The sequence below is a fragment of the Ambystoma mexicanum genome, chromosome 3p (genome assembly GCF_040938575.1).
Source record: "Ambystoma mexicanum isolate Mex_15411 chromosome 3p, UKY_AmexF1_1, whole genome shotgun sequence".
In the NCBI taxonomy this organism is placed as follows: Eukaryota; Metazoa; Chordata; class Amphibia; order Caudata; family Ambystomatidae; genus Ambystoma; species Ambystoma mexicanum.
The window spans coordinates 1,129,336,343-1,129,357,261 of NC_090925.1; the positions used below are offsets into that span (position 1 = coordinate 1,129,336,343).

At 46.9% G+C, this 20,919-nt stretch overlaps 1 protein-coding gene across 1 annotated transcript in view; it reads left to right on the top strand.

Annotated features, from left to right (window-relative positions):
• The window catches only part of PDLIM4 (PDZ and LIM domain 4), a 659,501-nt gene extending 643,651 nt beyond the window's left edge, over positions 1–15,850 (top strand). The window contains exon 7 of the mRNA XM_069652514.1: positions 15,085–15,850. Coding sequence (XP_069508615.1) covers positions 15,085–15,289 — 205 coding nt within the window. The 3' untranslated portion in view covers positions 15,290–15,850. The remainder of the gene's footprint in view (positions 1–15,084) is intronic.
• Positions 15,851–20,919: the final 5,069 nt, after the last annotated feature.

Genomic DNA, 20,919 nt, shown 5'->3' on the forward strand with positions numbered 1-20,919 from the left:
AAACACCCTAAAATGGAATAGTGGAATCCAATTTCCCAAAATTAATCCAGCGATCAAAACACAGTATCCAACTACAGCACTCCTAAAATCAAATAATTCAGCAATACAAATCTGTAAATGTGAAAAATGCAAGTTTCCCAAAAGTAATCCAGTGATCCAAATACAATATCCAACTAAAGAATTCCGAAAACCAGAGAATCGAGAATAAAAAGCCATCCGAAAACATGAAAAAATGCTAGTTCCCAAAAGTAATCCAGTGCTCCAAACACAGTATCCAGCGAAAGCATTCCAAAAACCGAAGAATCCAGAAAAAAAAATCCCAAATTCCCAAAAGTAATCCATCCATCCACTGTCCAACAAAAGCATTCCAAAATCCAAACATTTCAAGAAAAAAATACATCTAAAAATATGAAGAAATCCAAATTCCCAAAAGTAATCCAATGATCAAAACACAGTGTCATGATACAAAAATTCACAAAATCGCAGAAACCAAGACAAAAGCACCCCAAAACACAAAAAATGAAGTTCTAAAAAGTTATCCAAAAATAAATAGGATGATCCAAAAATGGGTTCTCCAAAAAAAAATTCTAAAAATAATCCAGGAGAAAAAAAAAATCTGAAAAAGTGAAAAAAACCATGTTCCCCCCAAAAAATACAAGGCTGTGATGAACGAGGGAACATCTTCCCCTGGAGGCATCACCAGAAACACTGAAGAATGAAAATGGCAGATGCGGAAAACCAGAAACTAATGAGAAAGCCTCCAGTGGACAACAAGTGAACTGCACTGGCTTGAACTTGAAGAGCGGCAACCAGTGGTGGAAATAGTGAACAACAGGACATATATATATAATTAATACATTAGTATAAGAACTATATAGGACATTTTAAAGTATTATATATGAATAATTACATTGTTGATTTAATTAATTTTAGATATTTATGTATTATGTTAAATATTGACGACTGATTATTATATCTTTATTTTTTCGGACAATATTATCACTGGTTACCATTATAATAAATATGCCTACTTGTGAAATTCGCTGCCAGTGATTGTGAGGAACTGTGTCAGGTTTCCATGTCTTGTGGCCAGGACTCTCAATGGCTGCAAATAGTCAGCTCATTTTAAGTAGTTTTACCATTAGTCCAACACATCTCCAGCTGGCCCAGTCTTGTACCAAACACAAGCACGAATGATTAACCTGCATGAAATGGGGGCAGCATTTGTCGAAGCTTGCTCATCCAATGTATTACGAGAACGTTGAAGGGCACGACTGAAGAAATATTAACATGAAAATGATGCAGGCAGAGCTGTGTGTGCAGGCAATGGGTGGTGGGTGAGGGGTTGATATAGGCAATAGGCAATAGTCCTGGCGTGAATGTTGGGTGAAAGGGGAGGGTGCATAAAGCTGCGTGCTCTGGGGGACAAGCACTGGAAGTAATGGTGCTCGTTTAACATGCCTTTTTCCTCACTATTTCTTTCAGGATTGGTAGTAAAGTTGCTATAAGTGTTGGGGGTGGAATAGAGGAAAGTCAGGACCCAGGCAATGTGTTTGTTTTGGGAGGGAGTGAAGATGGGGATTGTCTCTGTGTGGAGGGTGGGCGGGAGTTGGGGGGAAAAAAAGGAGGCAAGTTAGAGAGGGTCATAGTTACACTCATTCTTTTGTGCACATTGGGCTCTGGATGCTGCACTATTGCTCAAAACCAATGTCAAGCAATCTTTGATTACGGAGGATCAAACCAGCTTCATCCCTCAGCGCCAGATTGCATTTCCTGCAGGAGTAAACGGACCAAGCCCCAGCTGATAAAACCTGCTTGCAATGGCACCTTTGAAGAAAGAATTTCACCTGTGAGTTGTCATTTTTTTAGGGTAACTTTTTTAACCATTGAGGTTCCTTACCAGGTCACCAGGAATATTCAACACCTATGCCAGAGCACACAGGCAGTAATAGAAATTGGCAAACCAATTGTAGGGACAATTCACATAGACCGAGATACCCACCAGGTTTGCTCCTTTCTTTTCACCTCTGTTATTCTCAGTTTCTATATGGAACCAGTGACATATAGAATTAGGAGAGAGAATCAGATCAACGGTTTATGTTCTGTTATTGTGTTATGGTATTGGCGTGTGTTCCACGCACCACTGTTTTTTGCATGGTCTGTAGGAGTTCAGGCGGATCTGGAAGAGAGTGGCTGGGTTCGGATAGTTGAGAGCAGGCGGAAAGGCAAGCAGTGCTTTGTGTTAAGGTTGCCGATCAGAAATACCCTGAGCTCTGAATGCCTGCAAGCTTCCCTGCTGTGAAATGTAGGTGGCCTCTGGGGTTTTGTGTCTGAAGGGGTAGGTTTGTGCTTATAGTGTGGGTTTGTGTTGGGCACAAGAGATATCTGCGGAGAGGTCTTTTTTTAAAAGCCATGCGCGGGTGGCTGGCTTGCACTTGAGTGCGATGCGTAAACTGAAGAGAAACTAGGAGTTAGTCAAGGCTGGGGAATGTTCTCAGAGTTTCTGGAGTCCTATCAAATGATTGGTCTTGTTGTTTGCTGTGTTATGGTGAGAGGTGTTTGGCTTTAATGGCTGTTGTGTTAAGATGCCAGGTCCACATCACATATAAACATTTAATCTTAGGGGTATGGTTTAGTCTAAACTCTTGACTGGCTTTTGTTTGAAGTTTCAGAATCCCATGTTTTATAAGTCAAAAAGGATTTAGACAATAGATAGTGTGTGTCTGCATTCATGGCAGATAAACGCAAATTCTAAGATCCCGGATGTGCATGATGTCACCCCACTGTGGAATAATCCGGAAACATCCCAGCGCGCAGGTGAGGGATGACGAGAAATGACAGGCAAATCTCGCCTTTATCTTAATTCATCACTTGTCTCAAAGTTATGTCCTTAAACCCTTCATGAAGTTGCAGCATGGTGTGACCGACTTGAACAACAAGGGCATTGCTTGAGGTTTATGTAGTGACAAGTTTTTGGGGAGCAAAAATCAAGAGAGATGCATATGCGGGACATGGGTTTCTAATTTGGCCAATAGCTCTGAGGTGACCCTGCCCATCTCGCAACAAGGACCTCGTGAGGGCCTACCACCAGGGACCTCTGTGGTTACAGATCTCCCACGGAGTGCAGACAGTGGGCACCTTTTAAACCACTGCCCGCCCTGACGTCCCCATGCCGTGCTGGGTCCTGATCAAAACCAGGACCTCAGAGGTCACGAGAAGAAATGGGCGGGAAATAAGGCTTACGCTCTGGAAGCAATGCCTCCTTCAGAAGAGAACTACAACTGCTCCCAGGCTGGCACCTTTCACATGAAGCAAACTCATAACAATTAACCAAATATTTTCTTTTCATGCACAGCGTGTACTCTCCACGCGTGCTCAATCCATCCTGTTGAAATTGGTGCTAATTTTATCTACTTTGGAACAGTAAAAGTCGAGCTCGTGTTTATTCAACCTTTACTGCCACTGGCGCCTGCCAAAACGCATCAAAATACAGGAGACTGCTAAAATCACTGCGCCACGCTGAGTTCCGACCCCTATACTCGGGTCATGCAGATGTTACAAGCCTTCAGCCGCAGTACCGTCTCCTCTTCCTCGTAACTTCCAATGCAGGAATGTGTGGCCATGCATTTTAAAGCGGGGGAGAGGGGATGGAGAGGAACAATTGCACTTGTGCCCTCGACGGGGCGGAAATAATTGAATGGAAATCCAATATGACTTTTTCTTCTGGATCTGTTTGCTCATAAAAGTGCGTTTGTGGCGTTCTGCTTTTTGTCAGCGCACGCAGGAATCCAGCAAAGTACCGTTTTATGAGGCACACCAGGCATAAGGAGCTTTGTATTGACGCTATTAAAGCGATGGCTGCTTTGAGGTATCATGCCACGTGCGCCAGATGATGGCGGACTCGCCTCTCAGCCCCACCCAAAGTATAGTAACTTGGCGGGAATCTGTCTTTGGGACTAAACAATGAGACGCCGATTCTGATGGTAGCCAGAGGGGATCCAGCCTGAATTTTTGTTTGGAGGGACAACAGTTTTAAAAAGTTGGTGAACGACACCCAATGTCCCTCGAAGTACCTGCATATACACTTACAGCTGGTTTGGTTTACTCTTTCTGTAACCCTTCGCATACATAAACTGACTCTTGGCTCCAACAAGTTCCTTGGAAAGTTGAGGAAAAAGTAAAGCTCGGGGCCCAGCGTTGATAAGTTACTTGTGCTGGGAATCAGACAGGGCACCATCCCCGGGGAACGTGAGCTGACTGGATCAGTACCCCACCGGCAACTGGATGCATGTAGGCTACCAAACGCTTCAGTTGGTGCATTGACAATTTGCACGGTGAGGCTCCCCCTTCCTCTGGGATGAGGTGGCAGAATGTGTACTCTGCCTTCCTTTGGCCCATAAGATCCATCTCTCAGCCCAGTCTAGAGGATATTGACTTTCACATGCTAACCCTCGAGCGGTGTGAGCCCTCTAAAAACGGAGCACAGCAGTTACATCTTTGACTTTGTCATGGGGGGGGTGTATTGACATTGGTGTGATGGAGTCGCCCGTGCCTCGGGCCGCCCCGTACTAGCATCCGCACGCATGCACACTCAGACAAGAGTGAACACACGTCCGTTCGTTCCAAGGTCCTGGCGGCATCTGCCGCACGGACCGTCTTTATTTCAAGCGCGCATTCTTGGCCATAACGAGGCTCGTGCATGCGCACACCCAGTTAAAAACGTAACATCCCTTTTTTTCTCTAAACGAAATAGTGCAAAAACTCAAAACTTGAACAGGTTTAAATATCAAACATTAACTTTTCTTAACAATAGTGTATTGGCTTTGGGCAGTCACCTGTTCAGTCTCCTGAGTCCAGGACATAGTCCTTGAGCCGAACAGGTAATTTGCATCCTTGTCGCGCAGTGTACCGCCGCTCCACTCTCGGACTTGGTGGCGGGGTCCCGACTGCCCATGGCGGATCCACAGACGGGTCCTCTTCAGGGAGCTCAGCAGTGTTCTCGTGTCATGAGGGCCCCACCAGCTCAGCATCTCCAGGCCGGATGTCGATCTTCTTGAAAAATGATTAGTTGCGGGTGATAGTTCCTCTTTCACTCGCCGCAGTAATCATGGACCCCTTGACATGGGTGACAGCCCACGGTTGTGGCTCATTAGGCAAAGACAACTTTCTTTCGGGCTTGCGGTTGCGTACCAGCACTGAGTCTCCCACCACTATCTCCTTGTCTTGCAGCCTTCTCCTTCCGCTCTCCTTCTCGTTGTGGGCCTCCCGCTCTTTTCTCACTCTGTCATTGTCTATAACCCCCGGCTCACGCCCTCCCACTCCGGGAGGAGCCCTCTCGGACATCGCCCAAACAGAGCCTCTGATGGGGCCACTCCGGTGAACTGGTGAGGGGTCATCCTGTACTCTCTGAGAAACTCGAAAAGATTCCTCTTCAGTTCCCCTCCGCTGTTTGCTGCGATGCGAAACACCTTGTTGAGTGTTCTCATAAGCCTTTCGGCCTCTCAGTTCGCCCGGGGCCAGAGTAGCAACACCTTCCGGTGCTGTATACCCCTTTCTCTCAGATACTGCCCAAATTGATGTCCATTGTCCGAGCAGAGAACTTCCGGGAGGCCATGCGTGGCAAACATTTTTTCTAACGCCAGGATAGTATGGTCACTGGATGTTGAATCCACAAGCTCCACCTCTGGATATCTCCACCACTGGTCCACTACCACTAGGAAGTACATGCCCCTTCCAGTCGACCCAAAGTCAGCATGGACCGTACCACATGGCTTCTCACTCCGCTCCATGGGGTTGATCGGTGACGCTCTTTCCAGGGGATTTGCTGCTTGGCACAGCAAACATCCTTTCACGTGCGCCTCAACAAGGCCCTCCAGATCTGGAAACCATACTTTTGGTCGCAGTCTCGCCTTAGTTTTTGCCACACCCTGGTGTCCCGTGTGGGCCAGCTCCAGGACTCGAGCCCCCAGCGACCGTGGTGCAACAATTTGCCACCCTCTTAGCAGCAAACCATCCTCAGAGATGAAGAGTTCATCACGAATTTTCCAAAGTGCCTGGAGGTCCCTCTGGGCTCTGTCTTCCCTCCTTGCTTGTGTTATTCTGTAGGATATCTCTCCATTCCCCACTCCTAATACCAGCTTGGATGATCTGGAAAACCTCGTCGTTCGCCGACTCCTGTGCCACAACATTTCTGTCCAGCGCCACCAGCATGGCACACTCCATAATGTTGTGGATGAATTCTTGGCACTCCACCACTTCCCCATGCCCATCTTCCCTTTCCTTGTTGGGGTGGCGGGAGAGATAATCTGCCGGATTGTTCGTCCCCGGGCGGTATACCAATTTGACCCCATATTCGATAAGGGCGAGTATCCACCGCTCTATCCGGGGAGGTGGCCTTGAAGGCGTGCACGCTAGGATGGGCAGAAGTGGCTTGTGATCCGTTATAACAGTCATGGGTTTCCCCAAAATGTACAACCTAAAGTGTCTGCAGCGCCACAGGATACCTAGGGCCTCCCTCTCAATCTGAGAGTAGCGTCTCTCCGTCTCCGTGAGGGCTTTGCTCTCATATGCAATGGGTAGCATTTCGCCTCTTGCATCCGCTTGCATTAGGACTGCCCCCAGGCCCACCGGGCTCGTGTCCACCACCATCTCGGATTCGGCCATGGGGTCAAAATACGCCACCGTGCCCTGGTCGGACAGCGCCCTCTTGATCGGCAGAAATGCCTCTTGTTCTCTTTTGTCCCACATCCAGACAGCATCGTTCTTTGTCAGGGCCCGGAGGGGTTCAGAGAGGGATGCCAGCCCCTTGATGAATCGGCTGCAATAATTAACCATCTCCATAAAACTGCGGACTTCCGTTGGCGACTGGGGGGCGGCAGCCTCGCGGATATCCCTGACTTTTTCCGGATCCGGGGACACCCCGTTCTCGTGAAACACGAAACCAAAGAACCTAATACGGTCCTTGAAGAATTCGCACTTCTCACGATGTAAAGTGAGGCCAAGGTCTTTCAGTCTCTGCAGGGTTGCCTCCAAACGTTTCATGTGCTCGGCATGCGTTGTGGCGAAGACCAAAATATCGTCACTCATATTTATCACCCCCTTGAGGCCTGCCAGAGCACCCCTAATGGCATTTTGAAAGACAGAGGATATCCCGAAGCTAAGGCGCTTGAATTGGTACAGACCCTCGTGTGTGGTAAAGGTGGTAATGTACCTCGAGTCTGTGTGCCCCTCCAGTTGGTGGTATCCTGCCCTCAGATCCAACTTTGAGAATATCCTGGCTCCCTGCAGTTCGCCGATAATGTCATCTAGCGTGGGCGTCAGGTGGCGTTCACGCTTAATGGCTGCATTGGGCAACCGCATGTCCGCGGAGATGCGTACCTTGCCCGGTTGTTTGGGCTTCGGCGCCACAACAATCGGCGAGACCCATGGAGTCGGCCCCTCCACCCTTTCGATGCTGTCCATGCTGATGAGTGCTTTGAGCTCATCTTCATCCTGGGAACGAAGGTGGAACGGAATACGTCGTTGCTTCAGCGCTATCGGGCGAATGGTTTCGTCTATATGCAGTCGCACTGGCTCTGCTTTCAGTCTGCCAATTCCTTGGAAGGTATCCGCAAACCTCTCCAAAAGTGAAGTAATGTCCCCTTGGTAGACCGCAAGTGCAAAATGAACAAGGTCCAACGTTTCCGAGGCCGAACAACTCAACTGGGACCGTGGGCTGACATCTGTGATGAAAAACCTTGCTTTAATCGCCTTGTCTCCTCGGGATACGGGAGCCACAAACACCCCTTTTATGGGCAAGGGAGTGTCACCCCCGAACGTGAACATTTTGGTCCTTGACTTGTCCAGTGGAGGAGGACCTAGGATGGCCTCATAATGTTCAGTGGCCAGCACACACACCGAGGCCCCAGTGTCAATTAGCACCTGTGTGGGAACCCCTTGAATGTCCACAACGCACGTCGGTTGTCTGCGTTTCTTCGTCCCTGTCGCCAAATTCAAGATGAAGAAGACTTCTTCATCCTCCTTCTCCTCTTCTGCGATGTTGAGCCTCTGGGTGTCCTGCAACCGGGGCAGCAGCTCTACACATCCTGGCATAGTGCCGTGGCGTGTTGCATCTCCCGCAGACCCTTGATTTAGCTGGACAGTCTTCTGAATGTGGTAAGTCATACCCACAATATTGACAAATGGCAGAACCACCTTGCAGTGTTGTTGGTTCCTGTCTCTTCTGGCTCCACCTCGGTTTTGCCTGAGGTTGTCTCCCTATGGCAAAAGCGTCCTCATGCTTTCCTTGGCGTACGGCAGCATCCATCTTGGCTCCTCTACTTTCGGCCAGTTCTTACACCCTTCCACTGTCCAATATCTGTGCTAGAGACATGCCCGGCTCCCTCAGGACCTGTCTCTGCATCTTACCTGAGCTGCAACCTTGAATTAGTTGGTGGCGGACCATCACTTCCGCATCCGTCCATCTGCACGTGGTGGCTAGCTGTCTTAAGCGTGCTCAAAATTGATCCAAAGAATTATTCTTTTGCTGCTTTTCTCCGCACATGTCAAACCTGTCAAAGTCAATGTTGGATAAAGGAATAAAATGGTCCTTAAGTGCAGTTTTGACAGCATCATAAGTCACCACCGGTAAGGTGAAGGATTCATAAATGCGCAATACTTCTGTCCCCGCTGAGTATAGCAGTGTCACCACTTTGGCATCATCGTCCATTTCCCCAGTGGCCACAAAAAACATATCAAGCTTTTTGATCCATAAAAGCCATCTCGGGCCCAGTTTTGAGGGTGGGCCTGAAGTATCAAATTCTTGCATGGGTTGTAAGGAGCCATGCTGCCTTCTCACCACACTTGCCGCCGCAGGAGCTTCTCCGTCGCTGTCTGCCATCTTCACAGGTCACACTGGCACCTCAGTCCGTATTAGAGGCCGCAAACCTGGCTAAATTCGGATTCGACGTACCAGAACTCTTGGGCTGAGATGCTGTGATGATGTGCTGTGGCTTCCTCTCTCCCACAACCTGTTTGTACAAGCCGAAGTGCAGTCCCCCTTTTTGTTTTGGGAGAACTGCAGAGTGTCCAAAAATTGAGGAGATGTTTACCTCAGTATTTAGGCAGCGCACGAGCACCCTCGCGAGCCGCAACTACTGTCAATACCAAAACAAAATGGCCACCTTCCCACGTGTGAGGTTTGTATTACACAAGAAGATGAAATACCCATGGCAACACGTTTGTACGTGCCGAGCGTTTCTCTCCCCGTGTCCTGACTCGTCGCCAATGTGATGGTGTCACCCGTGCCTCGGGCCGCCCCGTACTAGCATCCGCACGCATGCACACTCAGACAACAGTGAACAAACGTCCGTTCATTCCAAGGTCCCGGCGGCATCTGCCGCACGGACCGTCTTTATTTCAAACGCGCATGCGTGGCCATAATGAGGCTTCCGCATGCGCACACCCAGTTAAAGAAGTAACAATTGGGGGGCAGGCTTCTGCCCCCCACTGCTGTGCACTGGATGTATATTCCTGCTGCTTCTTGAACATTGTTTAAACTTAAACACTGCTCTCCCAGGTGCAAGATTTGACAGGCTTTTTTTTAAAAGTTTCACTGCAGTCTACGGGGAGGTACGTGTAATTTGTAATTGTTTACTTATAATGAGCTTAATACCCAGAGGTTTCTAAGTGCAGACTCGGGGATCGAACCTGTGTTGCTCGACGTCATCTTGTTTCCAAGGCAAGCCCGTTGCCCCTGAGCAATCCTCCGTAGACAATGCTGGGTTATGCTGGGTTATGGGGCTGTCCATAGCCCAGGAAACGACGTCATGGGTGAAAGTGGTGCAGTATGTGTTGTGCACCCCTTTCAAGGGATCCAAGGGCTGTATATCGGCCTCTCTTGCTGCCTTGCTGTGACATACAGCACATCCTGTGCACTTTATATTACATCATAGTGTCATAATGTGTTGGATTTTGTAATCTTGATGTTTTGTCTGCTGGTGGGTGAGGGTGTGGTCACCTGTCCTGAAGTCCAACTGGCAGGGACAATGGGCTAGTACCCTGGGTTGCCCATGGCTCCGGGGCAGGTTCTGAGGAACTGCCCTCAGATGTCCCATATTTTTGGGATCTCATATCTGAAAAATATAATATCTGTCCCGCTTAAACCTGCAGGTTTTCTTGGGATGGGAATTACGTCAACGAGGGACGTCATTTGGGGGTCGCCAGAGGTCACAATTGCGACCTCTGTGGTGTCCCTTGCAACCTCTGGGGTCTCCCTTGCGACCTCTAAAAAAAAAAATCTATTTTTCCTGGGCTGTGGCCAGCATCATGTGGCTCTTTCATTCTGGAGTGGCTAGCTTTCTTGTTCAGGTCCCTTAAAGAAAGAAGAGCAGGAGTGCCACAAGTCTAACACTTTCAGCACTGACCCTAAATAAGAAAGAATAGGAATACCAAATAATGTGTCTTTCTGGAATTCTATACAATAATTGCTAGAATCATTAAAGGTTTATTTCGGGCACCCTTTAGGCGGTGAGTCACTGATTTAGTCTGTTCTTAAACGCCTCAACTCAGCCTTTCATCCTTCTGAGGTCGATAAATCGGTACCAACACAGGTTGGGTGATATTGGGTGTATATTTATTTTATGTAAAGCGCTTAAGCGTAAGTGCTATATAATAACACATCATTATCATTTGGTCATGGACGTCTGCTTGCATTCACAGTAATTTGGTAATATGGGTCTATATACACTGATCTAAATGATACATATGGCGATCCCTTATTGTATGAAATGTACATCACATTATAGTGATATCGTAACCATATTTTTCGTAGTGTACAATGCTATGTGATGCCACTTCCTTTTTTGTCAACAGGTGAAAGGTTGTGTTGCATCGCTTCACGCGATATCACTTTGGGGTGGGGTCAAATGACATCACTTCCTGTGATGTCACCAGGGGGTCAAGGGTCTTGTGATGTCACTTCCGCTACCCCTGGCATTTTGGCGAAATGACGTGCCTGACGTCAACCATGGCAAGTACTTCCAGGTCATGGCAAGTAAATCCAGGTCACGGACAATGTTTGAAGATGACCTCTGAGGTGTTCCCTGTCAATACTACAAAAAACTGTATGTGATGAAAATATAATTCAATAAATGCAGCGTTTCACAGCCAGTCGCTTTCAGTTCTTATGTGTTGGTGTTGTAACCAAGGGCTACGCGTGTATGTCTGCCATGTTCTAGTGGCCCTTTATGGCAGAGTGCTACCTTCTGTATTCAGCTTCCTCAATTTCAGAGTGCTTAGGACCTCCCATGGCAGGGCCTGGCTCCGCTGGAGAGGTTAGCACAATGGTGCTGTTCCTGCGAATAGTAGTGCAGAATGCCATATTGTATACAGAAACAAAAGTGGCGTTTGTGAATTCTGAGCACTACTTTCATTTGTTAGGGAAAGATGTGCACTGCGCCGTTTTTTTGGCTTGGGCACGGCATGGTGGCATCCTAACTTCTGGAAAAACTGGAGCTCAGCAGGGAAGTTGCTTTGCCTTTATTGCAAAGGATGATCTGCACGACTTTATGAGCGCTAAACGTGAGGTTTTACCACTGAACAGATGCTTCCATGTAAACCCTCACACCATACGCTGGTTCTGCAGCGCATAATTGCTTTACACAAAATATGGCATAATGGTACTCTTGCTTTTATAGGCAGCAGGGCGCCCTGCCACACTGATGTATAGCAATGACCTGCACTCTGACCAAAAAAGGTACCTTACGGTTATTTTATGGAAATGTTATACAGAACATGATATGATATGATATTTTATTTATATCGCGCTCTTACACAGGTGTTTCAGAGCACGACCAGGCAAAGGGAGAGGAACAGGGGAGAAACAAAAACAACGATCTTACTAGGCCCAGTGACATTGAGAACGCGCAAGTGCATGGGTAAGGGAAAAAGGGGTAAAGTGCATGGGGAAGGGAAAAAGGGGGAATGTGCAGAGCATAGGAGAGAAACAAAATAAATAGTAAGTACATAAATAATTAAATAGAGTGTTAGCAGTGGTAGTGCAGCCTGTAAGAGGCAAAGGTGCTAGGTTAGTCAGATAGGGAGTATCTGATAAGTGCAGAAGAAGAGTGGGTGGGGAACTGTATGGGTACAGACACAGGCCCCAGTGCAAGGGGTGGCCCGGAGGCAGTGCAGGAGGATGGCAGGGTGAGCAGGTACCTGGGCCCGAAGGGCAGAAGGTGGCCAGGTGCAGAGTGCCGAGGGAAAAAGGCAGATCAGCAGGGGAGAAGCAGGGCGAAGGCAGAAGCGAAGAGGAAGGTCTTGAGGAGCTTCCGGAACCGTAGATGGTTCTCCTCAGGTTTCAAGGTGGCAGGGAGGCAGTTCCAACGGGAGGCCCCGGCCGAAGACAGAGATCTACCTCCAGCTCGTTTCTTTGAAAAACGACTGACCCTGAGGGAGTTAGAGATAGAGGAGCGAAGGGCTCGAGAGGGAAGGTATTTACAGAGGGATAGTTGAAGGTATTTTGGACCCAGGCCCCAGAAAGCCTTGTGGACAATGCAAAGGGTTTTAAATGTAATCCTTGCATCCACTGGGAGCCAATGAAGGGATTTCAGAGCTGGAGAGAAACAGGCTTTCTCTCCAGCCCAGCTGCACAACCCGCAATGTATATTATCGGAAGCATGGTCCAGCATGCGTGCATTGCCATGTGGCAGTGCACTAAACAATCTTTCGCGCATGCATGCAGTAGAGACGCTTTTTCTACCAATGTTGCAGGCGAGCACACCCGTTGTCAGCTGGTGGCGGCATTTTCTGTAATAACTCACCTCTAGCTGACCCTTAGTAAATAGCACTGTATACTGACTAATGTCTCAGGATATCAGAGGAGTCTCTGTCCTCATCGGGAGCACTTTCCCTGAGCCCTGGGTTTTCATTTCTCCATTAATTGGATTCCCAGAATCGCAGTCTTGGCTGACTTCAGTTGGATACAAGCATAGGAGAATCCAATAGGTATGGATTTTGAAGGGAGGCAAGTGTACTTGATTAGGTGCACATGGAGAGGCATCTTAAAATGGATACTTTCAGTTCTAGGTCTGAGGACAGTGCAGTGAAGGGATAGAGGCTTACTCTTAAAATGCACTGAAACACGACTCTTGTATCACAGCCAACAGGGCAATCCTTAGGCTTGAAGCATGGCCGCCAATGCCAACTGTGTGGTGCTAAGGACCAGGCGGCTGCATTAGAGGACAGGATATTGAACTACCAAAACCTCTGTGCCCTTTTTTTCCGCCAGTGGAATCATGTGGAAATTGTCCCTTGCACTCAAGAAAAGTGGCGTCTGCAGTGGTGCAGACTTTCAAGATATCAGAAGAAGGTCACTCAGCTGTTCCAAAAGTGGTTCTGAAAAACAAATACTGCTCTTCCAATCTTTTTGGCAAAAGTTAAGTTAAACAAGTTGCAAGTGCACACTTCTGGGTGTCACATGAACCCTTTGGCTGGGATTAGTGTGCATTTGGTTAAAGCGCACTCACTTTCACGGAGGTGACTGAGGAATGAGTGGGTTGCTCTGGGACATTAAAAGAGCTAAGGCACACACACACACTCATATGTCCCACAAAAACACCACTGGTATTAACAGAACATAACCATTGCTACACTGAATGGATGCTCCAAAACTCCCATTGAGGTCTCTACAAACCATGTTGCACTAAAACTCGCAGCTTTAACGTTCCAACACAAAATGTGCATAACACGTAAGCTACCCACAGCCACTTTGAATACCCATCTCAACAGGCACCATGTAGCAGAATAATACACCTCTTCAAACAAGGTACATATCAGGGCCAATATCAGGACATGTATTCTTGTATTTGTATGTATTTGTATTTATTGGTTTATAAAGCGCTTTACACCAAAGCTCTGTACAATTGAACAACTTGGTACATAAAACATAAAACAATATAACGGTAGAAACAAATAACAATGTGAATCAATCAACAAAACAGCAAGAAGAGCAATTAACTGAAGGGAATAGGGAGAAAAGTGGAATAGGGCTGGGTGGGGGGGTGATGGGGATTCTTGCACCCCAATCACACAAGGCTCCCCTCTGGGTTAACTAAAGTCCTCTGGGCACAGAAAACTGAGAAACAGATGTGTACACAATACAATACCCAGGCACCTCTGAAAGCATGCAATATCACATCAGGAAAGCTATATTGCGTGCTCCCTCTCTGCCTACTAACCTGACTCACCCCAACTTTTTCTGATCCGCTAGAGGGTAAAGAGACCATGCAAATGGCTGCCGGGATCAGGAGAAAACTCAGTAGCATAGCAACTGCATCACGACTTGCCAAAATAGTTCATGCTAATTGCATAAACATTAAAACAAAGGTGTTTCTCAGGATATTTTTTAAATATTGCATTAAGGCATCCCATTGAAATATGTTAACAAACTCTTAGCTAGAAGAACAAAAAGGGGTTTTGATTGTCTCAATGGAATTCAGTGTCACTTGCTCCCATCCTTTCATGTTAAACATACCTAAAATGCAGGCTCCGACTGGCCTACAGGGCAATAGGGCAATGCCTGCACCAAAAACACAAAATGCTAGTGTGGGCAAATTCATTTGGTCAAACTGGACCACTTTTTTTGGCCCATTTTGATAAGTTACTCCATGCGGCTAGTAGTTTTGACCAATGTTACTGAATAAATATTCTTTAAAATGCACATTTTGCATCTCTTTTTATCAAAAGCCTCCCCCTTGGGTACTACTCAAACAGTCTGTCACAAATGGAGTGAATTGTCATTTGCAATTGTGGGCCACTTTTTCATTGGTGCCGGAGACAATTTCATGCCCCAGTTTGACCTTGATAAAATGTACCCTGTAGCGAACATTTTGACATGTGCAATGTAAACAAAATATGTTAATTGTTTTCAATGTAGAAACCTAGTCTGTAGAGAACTTTGAAAAATGTGCAATGGCTCGTCCTCTCCTTGGATTCTGTCATGAAAGAGATCTACCTCTTAGTGGAGAACCGCTTGCTTGATATACTCTGCCCTTCTGTTACACATGAGCACTACCCTAACCCTGTCTCCTTCCTTGCATCCTCCAGGGGCACCATCGTCAAGGCCCGCGACAAGCTCTACCACCCGGAGTGCTTCATGTGCGACGACTGCGGCTTGAACCTGAAGCAAAGGGGCTACTTCTTCATTGAGGAGCAGCTGTACTGCGAAAACCACGCCAAGGAGCGCGTGAAGCCTCCGGAAGGCTACGACGTGGTGGCCGTTTACCCCAACGCCAAAGTCGAACTTGTCTGACCGCGTGCGCTCCGCATCCGAGGAGACAAAGCACCTGCGCGCATGCGCGCAGCGTCACCCCCCCCCCCCCCCAATGATTGTATTTCAGACGATGGAAGGTTTCATACACTGCAGCTCTGACGCGCGTATTACAGCGGGAGCGTTTGAACCATCTGTTTGCTCTTTACTTTTAACATGTGTGTTGTTTATGATAATGTAGATCTTTGGTGTATGTGTTTGTGTGTGTTTCGTTTCAAGTTCCTGCTCTGGCATCACTAGAGATCTGTGTAAATATCAAGATTCGTTTTCTACTGCATCGCCAATAAAACCATTTTTTTTGTTTTTGTAATTCCGTTACGGATATATGGAGGCTATTAAAGGCAAACAGTACATATTTAAAAATAAGGCACTTTAAAAGAAGAAACACAGATTTATAACCGTTGTTTTGAATGAGCATATCTCCCTTTGGCCTTCGCTAATGCAGCCATGTAATAAATAATAAGCTTTGTCTTGTGGCTTTTCCAAGTGATAAAAGCTGTTTCCACATAGTACCCATCATAAAAGACGAGTTCCAGAAACGCAGTAATTGAGTGTCTTTTCTTTCTTTGCTGAATCTAAGGTGACGAGAAAAGTCTGTCTGAAAAATGAGTTTCACTGAAGCAAATCTTGACCCAACTTGAGAATTAACGGCAGCCTTTGGCTGTTGACCTCTAGCCTAACTTTAACTTCCTGGCAATCAAGGAAAGCTTGCAGCAACAGGCCACCATTTCCGGCACAGCGTGCATTAAGATAAAATCAACTGGAGAGAGAGCAAGCTGTTTTCATCTTAAAGTTTGACTGTTGTCAGAAGCAGGGGAAGGGTTTATGAAAGGGGGACAAGGGAGAAGAGTGAATGGAGAAATGGGGGAGAAGTACAGCGGGCAGGGGCGAACAGAGGGTGGAGGGAATAGTCATGGTCGCCAATTGAGTCCTTGACACAAGGGTCACCTTTAGTTAGTCCTGACTTTAATACAACCACGCTATGCATGCAGTTGATTGCAAGTCCATCTTTATACTGGGAAAAGCAATGTGACAAGTTGCAGGGTCCCAAGTGCTGTTGTGTAAAAAGCTAGGATGTGCCTTAGGTGACCGTCATGACATGGGGCCCAGTTGAAAACTCCTTACACAAACTGTCACTTTATCACAAACAGCAGCAGGGAGTTGGCTATGACTACATCCGCTGGCAGGCGTAGCTAGCCCTTAATAAAGTTCTGCATCCATGGGCCCAGATGGGGATCCGTGCCAGCACTCACCTGCATGTCTCTGCTTGCACTCCTTGTGCTCCACAGAAGACCTTCCCAGCTGGAGACCCTCCAAGATGCAGTACAAGGTTGCACATCACCGAACTGGAGCTCCAGCTCCTTGGTAAGATGGCTGCCACGTCTCTCATTAAAGTAACACCAGGTTCTCCAAGCTGTGGTGCAGCCCTCTCCAATGCCCCCTCCTCTGCGGCATCTTATTGGCCACTGGGTTCCAAAAAGGGCTCTGACTACATCCCCTGGCAGGTAGATATGGCCCATATCAAGGGCCTGCACTCAAGGGCCCAGATGCCTGTCTGTGTCTGTCCAGGCCAGGAAGCCCCTCAGCCTCACCTAATACCACGGTATGTCGCCCATACACCTCCAGTCACACACTTTTTGCATAAACTGCTGCCTTCATATAATGCAGGCCAACCCACAAAATGTCTCCCACGCTTCTACCTCCACCTACACTTAATCAGGCCTCAGAACCATCACCAACACTATACCAACCCACCAACCTGGCACCTTGACCAGTCAAACTCATGGCTTCCCAAACACACTACATAGACCTCACCTGGGGTGCTTGCCTTGCAGCATGCACTGTGCCCCGCACTCCCCCAACACCGATGGCTAGAAATACTCGAACTATAGCACCTAACGTTACCATCAGCGTCTACAAGCCATCCTGCACTTCTCGCTGTCCTCCTAAACCTATTCCCAGCAACCTCATAACTGGTACTGTCCATGCCAATAACGTCTCGCCTACCTCACCATACCCACCACTGAAATGCACCCTAATCAATGCCAGATCTATCCCAGCACACGCCCTAGACATACTTGACCTCATTACATCTAACAATCTAGACCTCCTCGCCATCTCTGATACCTGGTTACACGCTGCAGCCAGACCGGCCTTATCTATGGCTGTCCCTCTTGGCTACACCCTCCTGTGCAAAGATGGCCTGATAGTAGAGGCAGGGGTGTAACCCTGATCTTCAAAAAGTCTATCCCTATCAGAGAATTCTGCACTATCCCTCGATCTAACTCTGACTTCCTATCCACCAAGCTTTCACTCGACTAGACTACCACCATTATTTTACACCTAGATATCGTCCTCAAGGCCCACTCTTATCATTTGAAGATGACCTCCTGCAAACCCTCTCATCTAACTTGAAACCCACCTCCACACTTATACTCTTTAGAGATCTCAACATAGGTTTCAATGACAAGGAGGATAAAAGTGCCCCATCCTTAGTCAATGCCTTCTGTGCTCTGGGTCTTGTCCAACAAATATCTGCACCCACGCAAATCCATAATCTCAAACTGGATTGGCTTGCATATCTCAATTGCCATACATTGATCCTCTCCAGCTATCCATGTCCTTCATCAGACCATATACCATACTGACTTTCAAACCCCCTAGACCCACCACCCTCTCATTGCCCCCTGCACTCTTCCGTAGCCTATGCAATCTTACCAAAGACCACCTTCTCCCTTTGCTTGGCGATCTCAAACCAGTTACAGCCTCTCACACCAATGCTTCCATCCTAATTGACCAGTACAATGACACCATCACTTGAGCAGTCAACACACTCACCCCACTGGGTCAACGCAAGGCTAAACCCTCTGTACAAACAACTCTTGGTTTGCCCTGACCTGCAAGCCCTCCAATCCAAGAAACGTGCCGCTGAGGCCATATGGCAGAAAGCTCCTTCCAATGCCAACAAAGCCCACTTCTCTACCTCAGCAAATGAATACAAACAGGCCATACTCAAAGCCAAAGCTACCATTTATAACATCAGAATCTCCAACGCTAAGTCCAACATGTGCAAGCTCTTTCTCATTATGCAGGAGTTGGAATCCCCTAAACCCCCCTCTAACTTTACCAAGAATGTGACCTGAGGTATTAAAATTCAAGCTGCTCTCACGGATAAAATTGCCAGACTGCAGGAGAAAATCTGGCTTAAACAAGCCTCTCTCACCAACAAATTCCAACAAGTTCACACCATCCCACAACTGGTCACACCAGCCACCCCACCACCTTTTCAATTCCACCGCGTATCCGTACCAGATATGGCCCTAAGCATTAAAAGCCTCAAACCTTCTCACTGTAAAGGTGACGTCTGCCCAGCTACAGTCATTAAAGACTGTGCAGAGGCGCTTACCCCCATCATAACTGCCATCATCTATGCTTCGTTTACCTCCTGTTCTGTCCTCACTAGCCTCCAGGAAGCGTGGATCCTTCCCCTTCTCAAAAAACCCACTTTGGACCTCATCATCCCCACCAAATATTGTCCCATTACCACTGTTCTTACCCCCAGATCCAAAACGACCTCAAACTCAACCACATCCTCTAAACTGACCAGTCGAGTTTCCGCCCTGGCCATCAGCACTACCTGATCTAAAGAAACAGCTAGACGACATCAAGGATGCAGGCAAATTAGCTCTTCCACTACTACTAGACTTCCTCAGCAGCATACGACCTTGTCGACCATAAAATCCTCTGCCAGCATCTGAATACTGCTGCCAAGTTCTCGCCAGAAGCTAGCAACTGGATCACCTCCTTCCTCGCTGACAGAACCACCAGAGCCTTTCTTGAAAATGCTGATGCACCTCCCTCACCAGTCTCCTGCTTCATACCTCTAGGCTCCTACGTTTCCCCCACACTATACAACATTACACCACACCTCTCTTTGACCACCTGGACAACCTTAGTATTTCTTATACAAACTACGCTGATGACACACACGCATCCTCCTACCCCTTTCAGGAGGCTATAATCAGGACTCTGCCACCCTTAACTCTGTATACACGACTATTCAGAGCTACTTGCAACGAGGGACACCAGGAGTAATACCACTGAGGTTGGAGAGAACCCCTGGTTAAGGATACAACAAACAGACATTCTGAAGCCCTCAACCTCTGTCTCTCTATGGAAACTATTAGATCAGTGTCCCTATGATGTAATCGATCTCATCGGAACATCAGCACAAATGGGGCATCTCCTTGCAAAGGAGTATTCAACCTTCACAGTGAAACACATCAAAAATAATTCAATAAGTTTATTTATTCAATACATCATATAAAATGCATAATAAAAGCATCAGAAAGTGACCTGTGCTTCAAAAAGTGACCAGTGCAGCCCACCAAAAAGGTGACGTGTGCTTATGCAAAATACAGTAATCGGTAATAAATATTGTACACAATTAGTCAAAAATTGGGATTTCACAATCAATTCCTTATGATCAAAACATATTTATAAAAAGTCCACAGTTACACATGATCTAGATTGTATTTAGAAGCAGTGCTCTATTCTGCCTAACTTCTTTACATGTATTTGTTATTCCACAACCACATCAGTGTGGGTGCTTACACCAATACCCAACATGTTTCGTTTCTTATACATTTGAAATTCGCTATAAGGAACTTCTTCAGGGGAAATGTACATACAACAGCCTTTATGGCCTATGACCCTAAACAAATTTTTAGTCAATCAGAGCACAAATGCTTGTGGACTCTTTGCAGATGTGCAGCACCAGTTTAGGAACACAGAGTTTAGCTGAATCAACTATGAATAGGTTTTCTTATTTCCAATTCAATAATCTTCATTTTTTGTTATTGGATTTCTTTCCAACACCACCTATACCATAGAGAAATGAACATCAACTTATTAACTGCGGTTCTATTGTCTATTCACAATTACATCTGAATAGTTAAAGTAAAAATCAAACTGCTTACCGCTTTCACTCTTTGGTTATGCAGCAGTGCTAATGAGGTAAAGGTTATTCTGCACATACCCCTACAAACAAACAAAGCCGCACAATGCTTATATACTCTATAGGCTTGTTGGATATTAGTCAAGCCTGACCAATGAAGCACTCATTTTCCATAACACATAAACATATTCGTAGTGAGTGCAGTTTTAGACTATTCAGACCTGGACGGCTTCCCATCTTCTCTGCCTGAATGATGACAACATAGAAATTCTTCTTATTGACTCTCAGTCCCTTCTCAACAAACTAGACCCAGCGTACCACTCCATCATGATTAACGGCTTCTCTGTCCCTGTTTGTCCAGCAGTGAAAACACTTGGTGTCTACCTTGACACCGCCCTCTACCTAGCGCTCCAGGTCTGTGCCATTGCCTCATCAGTCACCCACACAACAAAACTCATCAACGCGAGCAGACAGTTTCTCTCAGAGAACAACTGCCTTACCATTGCATGAGGCATCATAGGCTCAAGACATGACTATTGCAACGCCCTATTCACAGGCACCGCCGAGTGGAACATCAATAAACTACAAATTATCCAAAACAATTCCTTTACAAGCAGCCCTAGACCTTCCCAAACGGGAGCACATCTCACCTGCT